The sequence below is a fragment of the Rhodamnia argentea genome, chromosome 3 (genome assembly GCF_020921035.1).
Source record: "Rhodamnia argentea isolate NSW1041297 chromosome 3, ASM2092103v1, whole genome shotgun sequence".
Taxonomy (NCBI): Eukaryota; Viridiplantae; Streptophyta; class Magnoliopsida; order Myrtales; family Myrtaceae; genus Rhodamnia; species Rhodamnia argentea.
Window position 1 is genome coordinate 16,700,184 of NC_063152.1, and position 7,511 is coordinate 16,707,694.

General features: G+C 39.2%; 1 protein-coding gene across 1 annotated transcript; it reads left to right on the forward strand.

The window, feature by feature from the left end:
- The first annotated feature begins 2,133 nt into the window (after positions 1 to 2,133).
- Positions 2,134 to 6,730, forward strand: LOC125314430 (disease resistance protein RPV1-like). Its single transcript, XM_048276657.1, has 5 exons — positions 2,134 to 2,746; positions 2,813 to 3,426; positions 3,522 to 4,608; positions 4,834 to 5,208; positions 5,302 to 6,730. Exons 2-5 carry the CDS (start codon positions 2,921 to 2,923, stop codon positions 6,688 to 6,690), a joined length of 3,357 nt encoding a protein of 1,118 aa, XP_048132614.1. The 5' UTR covers positions 2,134 to 2,746; positions 2,813 to 2,920; the 3' UTR covers positions 6,691 to 6,730.
- Positions 6,731 to 7,511: the final 781 nt, after the last annotated feature.

Below are 7,511 nucleotides of genomic sequence, written 5' to 3' on the forward strand. Positions count from 1 at the left end.
CCATCAGTCATAGCATAGCAAAGTGAGTTCGATCAGCAGCCCATTTCCATGTAGCTGACCAAAATTCAGCCAACTCGAGTTCGCCAACTCTAAGTGCAACAGTTCTCCATCCCTTTGCACATGAGAGGGCGTGTTGAAGTTGTCCCATATTGCTTGACAACTAGTCTTATATGTTTTTTTTATTCATGTAGTCTTGCTCCACCCATAAGCTTAAGCTTTTGGATTGGACTTACTAATATGGTATCGGGGTAATCTCTCTCTCTTTGCATTCATTCCATTATCTATTTCTCTAGACCTAATAGGATGCACTGTTTTTGAAATCCTTCTACGACAACGCGTGCGTGGACGCTTTGTTTACCAGCGTTATTTTTATTTGTCTGTCTTTTTGGCTTCTTCTTCGATTCGGTGGGTGTCGAGAACACAGGAAGCCACGGAGGACAGAATCGGACAGATGAGAGTCGGAAGGTGTCCTTGAAGCTTCTTGACTAAGAGGGTCTTCATGTGGTTGTTACTTGTTAGGGCACATTTTGACTCAATTTCTTTATACTAAGGGTGATTTTGTATAATGAAACTTTCAATCTATTCTATGATTAGAGGAATTGACATAAATGGTATCTAAATTTTGGTCCAATGTGCGATGTCATCCAACTTTTGATTTATTCGGTGCGATCTATGAACTCCGGCTCGATATTCGATATAATCCATGAACTTTTAAACATTTGCATGTAGTATAGGGATTACACTGAACAATCACTAGTATATCACAAACCATATCGAACAAATTAAAGGTCTAGGAATACATCGCACCTTAGGTCAAAGTTCAGAGATTACATTGTACATTGGGCCAAAATTTAGGCACTCTTTTTGTTATTTTCTCTTTTATTTAAGGAAGTTGCCTTCTTGTCCCTTTCGCCTCTTTTTCTTAGCCATGTTGATAATGAGTCTTTGACTCTTTGGGTTGAGTGAGTGTGAACATGAGAATAGACCATAAGCTACGACGTGTGCTTCACGAGAAAACTTATTGAGACCACATTTAATGGTGAGATAAAGAAATCTACAAAAGGAAGAACTGCTTTCTCGTGTGAAAGCGAAAGGGGGATCATTTCCTTTGAAATTTCCTTGTCGGGTCCACAAAAGAAAGGGATGTTCCTCTCTTCTTTTCTCCATTTGATCTGCGACGAGGATCGGTGCAGGCAGTACTCGAGACCCATTTCTGGTGATTTCGCTCCATCTTATTCAGGCTTGCCACTGTCAAGTTCCTTCCTATAACAATTACTTCTGGTAATTTCGCTCCAAGTTATTTTCGCTATGCATGTATCAGTTTGTTGTTTTATAAAGCATAAGATCAGAGATTCATTGTAATCGGTGATTGATTCTCGCTATCTGTGATGCAGTTTAACACGTTAAATCTTGATTTACTTGTGGGATTAGTTGATTTCATTTTGCTTGATTCTTGTTTTTAGTTGTGGGAACATAAGCAAGTCAAGAAAAAGGAATTATCAGAGCAAATGTAAAGAGACAAGAGAAGCACACGTTCTTATGTGCACCCCTTACAGATTTTATATTCATCACATATCAACATCTACAACTACTTGATAACTTTGACAGTGTTTTCTTATGTTTGCATTGGATGCTTTGGAGAGAAAGAAAGCTGGTTTGCTAGTCACGATCGTAGTCTAGTATTGCTAGAGAGGAAATTGGCGCCACAACATCTCTTCTTTTAGCATAGCAAAAACAAGGAAAGTCCATCTAAATATGAATAGGGATGTGAGAAGCTAACAGTATAACAAGTACAACGGTGCAATCTCAATCACAAGTATTATGAATGGCAAAAAATATATAGCAATCATGGCGAGACTCACCTATGATCTTTTGCCTAGCATTCCACTGCAATACTATTGCACTATCATGGTAGCGACACCCATATGAATAAGGGTAAACTTCAAAAATGATTGGTGTGCTTTGCTCCGGTTAGCAATTAAGTGATACTTGATTTCAAACGTCAATGCACTGTAATTTTTTGGGCTTTTTTTTAAAACCAAAATCCGGCCAATTTTTCGACAGAGTACTAACACGGCCGCCACATCTTAGCGGCCACCGGTTGATTTCACTCCCCTAAAAATGGTTATAAATACATGGTATATAATGCCTTTGATTGCAAAACATTCACATAATATTCAGTGGTAAAGTTTTGGTATTCCTCAGATATAAATGGATGAAACTAAATAGAGAAGCTAGGATTGTGTATGTTTTTGCAAAAGACAACCTCTCACGGCATAACAAACTAATAGGTTAAGCAGTAAGTAAAGAATTAGAAGCATCTCTATACAAAAGACAATTGACCTAGAATTTAAGATAAGTTTGCCACTCCTTATCTCCCTAGAAAATTTCCACACAGATTCTGCTAAAGCAACAACACAAAAAGGTGATTTTTGAACCACAACTTATAATTGAGCATTTTCTTTCTTCGGTTTCCTTCCTACAGAGTTTAGATGGATCTAACTTTCGTAGCTACTGGGTCTAAAACTTTGCCATGAAAGAGCATGTGCATCTGTGGATGGGATTTCGTTATAATTATTTAAAGTAGATCTCTACATTTGCTTCTGATAGAAATCAGCCACACCATACCCTGTTATAATGACTTTAAACTTATCTCTGCATTTGCTTCTAATAGAAATTACCCTCATCATCCTGCACGTGGTCATCATTTTTGGGTAGCGTTTCAAATCCTTGTTGCACAAACAATTTGCTTCAATCTTTGTGGTTGAACTTCACATTGATAGTAGTTGCTACTATTTTTCCTTCTTTTCATTTGCACCGATCTTTGTGATTGAACTTCACAATGACAGTAGTTGCTACTATTTTTCTTCTTTTGTACTAAAGGCAGCCACATAAGACCGTGTAGAGAGCACAGATAAACATGTTGAACGCCTCTCCAAATAATCAGGAACTAGAGAAGTTGTCAGGATATGATTACGAAGTATTTTTGAGCTTCAGAGGACCAGATACCCGTAATGACATTACTGATTACCTTCACACCAGCATGATTGACGCTGGGATTCGGGCATATAAAGATGATGAAGAGCTGCGTATTGGGGAAGAGATCAGCAGCCAGCTTCTCCAAGCGATTGAGCAGTCCAAGATCTCAATACCAATCTTTTCCAAAGGATATGCAGACAGTACATGGTGCCTTAGGGAATTGGTCAAGATGGTGGAGAGCAAGAACACAAGGAGACATAAGATCATGCCTATTTTCTACGATGTTGCACCATCCGTAGTAAAATACCAGACTGATCACTACGGCAATGCCATTGTTTCTCATGCAAACAAGAAGTGGTTGGATAATGAGACTATTGACAGTTGGAGGGCTGCTCTCAATGAGGTTGGAGAACTAAATGGATGGGACTTTCAAAGCATGCCAAACAGGTATTTCCTTATATCATGTACGGTCTAGTTGTTGAAGATGCATTATTTTTCTGCTAAACTTAATGTCTTGATGCCTTTTCCTCCAATATTTTCAGAGGCAAAGGTGAATTTGTGAAAGAAGTTGTCAATAATGTTTTGACTGAGTTGAAAACCGCATACTTGGAAGTATCTGATTGCTTAGTCGAAGTAGATAATCATGTGGATGAAATCATGAGGATGATATGTACGCATGATCATGAAACAAAGATCGTTGGAATCCATGGTATCGGTGGCATGGGAAAGACGACTCTTGCCCAAATTGTGTACAATCAACTTTCTAATGATTTTCCTAATTGTTGTTTCCTTTCCAACATTCGAGAAACGGAAATTACACGCTTGCAGAATCAACTCATCTCGAGCATTCTTAAAAAAAGATGGCTTGACATCAACAATATCATGGAAGGAAAAAATGTGATCAAGGAAAGGTTATGCTCAAAAACCGTGCTTCTTCTACTTGACGATGTTGACGAAGCAAGTCAACTTGATGCGCTCGTGCAGAAGCGTGAGTGGTTTGGCAAGGGAAGCAAGATTATCATTACAACTAGAGATCGGGGAATCCTCAATGTGCCTACAGTTGTTGATTGGACTTATGAACTCACGGGCATGGATTTTGATAATTCTCTTCAGCTTTTTAGCAAACATACCTTTAGAAGAGATTATCCCGTAGAGCAATACATCTTTCACTCCGAAAGAGCAGTAAATATCTGTGGCGGTCTTCCTTTAGCTATTGAGGTTATAGGTTCTCTTTTATCTGGAAAAGGCATAGAGGAGTGGGATGCAATATTAAAGGAGCTAGAAGAATTTCCTCATGAGGGTGTTCAAAGGAAGTTGATGATCAGCATTAAGGCTTTAAACGAAGACCAAAGAAAGATATTTCTTGATGTTGCTTGTTTTTTCATCGGGATTGACAAACGAATTGTGATTTACATGTGGGAAAGCTGTAAATTTCTTCCTCAACAATCTCTTAACATCCTCCAGCAAAGATCTTTGATAAAGATTAGAGAAGATAACAGATTGTGGATGCATGATTGGTTAAGAGATATCGGAAGAAATCTTATACAACAAGGAAGCGGTAAGAAACCAGAGAAGCAACAATGGGTGTGGACTCACGCGCAAGCATTGGAGATTCTAGAGAAAATGCAGGTGAAATCATACATATTCATTTCTTTTTAGGTAGATTGGTCACAGCATATTCATTTTGATTTCGTTTCTAACAGAGTCGATCTCGTTTCTGTGCTCTAATAAAAGTGGTTCATCAATTGTTTTCAACATTAAGAGAAAAGATATAGTTGTTTTCCCCTTTGAAGAAGATCAACGCGGTAAATTATGGCTTCTTCTAACTTTCGTTTTCTATTTCTATTTTGGCAGATAGGAGGTGATGTTCATGGAATTGGAAGTATAGAAGCAATATGTCTCAAGTTTGATGAAACATGTCAATACTCCTTGATAAAAAATTTCCTAGCAAGTCTTTCAAATTTGAGGTTCCTTCAAATGGATAGCAAAGACTTGGACGTGAGCACAAAATCTATCCTTACTAAGGTGCGTGGTTTCCTACATTACCAGTGCTCAAATTTGGTTCAAACCACATTTGGCCCACGTATCCTTCCAGAGTTGACATGGCTTTCATGGAATTACTTTCCTACCGTTTTTAAGCTGAACAATTTCTCCATGAGGAAGCTACTAATCCTTGATCTGTCAATGAGTCAAATCACAGAAAAATGGGATGGATGGAGCCACATCAAGGTATGATTTCAAATAAAGTCAGCCTAAGTTGTTTTGTCGTGTGTAATCCTGATTCATTTTCAAGACCAACACGTCGTCTTTTTTTTTTTTCAGTTGGCTAAGAATTTGAAGGTCCTAAATCTAACTGGATGCTTGAAGTTGCGCAAAACCCCAGACTTGTCCACTCATGTGCATTTGGAGCGACTGATTCTCGAAAGTTGTGAGAATTTGGTTCAAATTGATCCATCGATTGGTCAGCTTGAGAAGTTAGTCTTCTTAAACTTGAAGGATTGTAGTAATCTCCGAGAACTACTAGATGAGATGGGGGCACTAGAATCTTTGAGGGAACTTCTTCTTGACTCTACAGCTATAGAAGAGATCCCTGAATGGAGAAGAATGAAAAAATTGGAAATTCTCAGCTTGGACAAGTGTTCGTTGCTGAGTAAGTTTAGTTTCGTTGGTTGTGCAGCAGCAGCGAACCTTTCTTTAGTGGATATCCACTTGACTCAACTGCCTAAGTCGAATTCCCTGATTCAGTTGAATATATCGAGTTCGATTATGTGGGAGTTACCTGATGTAATTGGGAACATGAAGAATTTGAAAGTTCTAAAGATAAGATGCCCCTTGAGAAAACTACCTAGCGCCATTGGGATGTTGGAGAAGCTCGAAGAGCTAGAGGCATGGGGTACATTTGCAGAAATTCCCAGTACTATTGGCAATCTACGATTTCTGAAAATTCTGGTATTGGGTAGCCCTAGAATTTCAACTGTGCCTCGGCTTCCGGACAGTCTAATCAATCTTTGTTGTAAAACAACCTCTATGGAGACTTTGCCAAACTTCTCGAACCTATTAAATTTGAGAAATTTGAGGTTGACTTTGTGGTTTAATCTCAGGGGTCCTGGTAAACTTGAAGCAGCTTCAAGTGCTTGGTGGATTGGGACATTACGGATGCTTGAGTTCTTGAAGTTGTCTTCTCCTTATATCACCACCCTATCTTCCGATCTCATTCTCCTTTCTCAGCTGAAGAAACTTAAGCTCCAGTGTTGTAATTTGCAATGCCTACCCAGGCTGCCGGCAAATTTGTCATACTTAGGTATCAAGTCTTGCCGAAGAATGAAAACGACAAATGATCTTTCAAATTTGAAAGCGTTATCAGATTTGGTCATCGTTGATTGTGATGAGCTAACCGAGATTCGAGGCCTTGAAGGTTTGAAGAACCTAAGAACTTTAGAGCTCGTGGAACTTTCATCATTGGCAAAGTTGCCTGATCTGACTATCTTGAATAAGCTCAAGAAAATTCATTTAAAAGGTTGTACAAAGCTGATTGAGATTCACGGTGGTCCTGAATCGTTGGAGATGCTTCACATTGTGAACTGTCCAAATCTGCAAGAGTTTCCTTATCCATCAAGCTTCAAGAGTTTCAGAGTTTGGAATTCTGAAACCAAGGAAACAACATCAGATCTTATTTTCCGAGAACTGATCAATGACAACACGAGAATGTAAAAAAGTTTCCTTTTTGTTGAAATAAGAAAGGAGTTAGTCTTTTTGTTCCCCGCTTTATCCGCTTAATGTAAAGTGACAACGAATACGTATGTAATTTTACTAACGACGGACCAAATGACCATGATTTGCCACAAAAGTTCTAGAATTCTACTTCTTATCCTACAGTGTGATCCTATTCAAACTCACCACTATCAAATTTGATCTTTTGTCCACCTATTCCATTCTAGGGGTGAGCAAATCAGACAGATCGGATGTCACACCCCGATCCCCGGGCCTGCGATATCCCTACCAAACTCACCACAGGTCATGAAGGATAGCGTCATAGGTACACTATCGACCTATATACATACGGCGCATGCGGAAACGTGAACTCTCCAGTCAACAAACAATAGGGGATAGTAAAGCAGGAAACATACACGATAGTCATTCACAAAAGACTATTTCATTCATAAAATCAAAGCAGATGAGTTTTAACCCTACCGAGCTACCAAAAAAAATATATAACCCCACTCTTCGAGGCGGCTCACTAGGACCTCAAAAAGGTACACGGTCAGGTAAGATTAAGCCCTCATCTACTCCCAAAAACTGCTCTAACAACCAGGCCCTAACATCCACGGGCTCCATCACTTGGGACCTGAAATGGTTAAACGACGGGGTGATAAATAAATCTTAGTGAGTCAACGCCTAAGCCCGACTAGGGCGCTGATTCGCTTAAACATCCTAACGAACAATCGCATCAACCAAGAGCAGATATTTCAACCACATGCAAGCTTACCGGTCTTGAGACATGCATAATGCAATGTTCGACCCCAAATCAACGG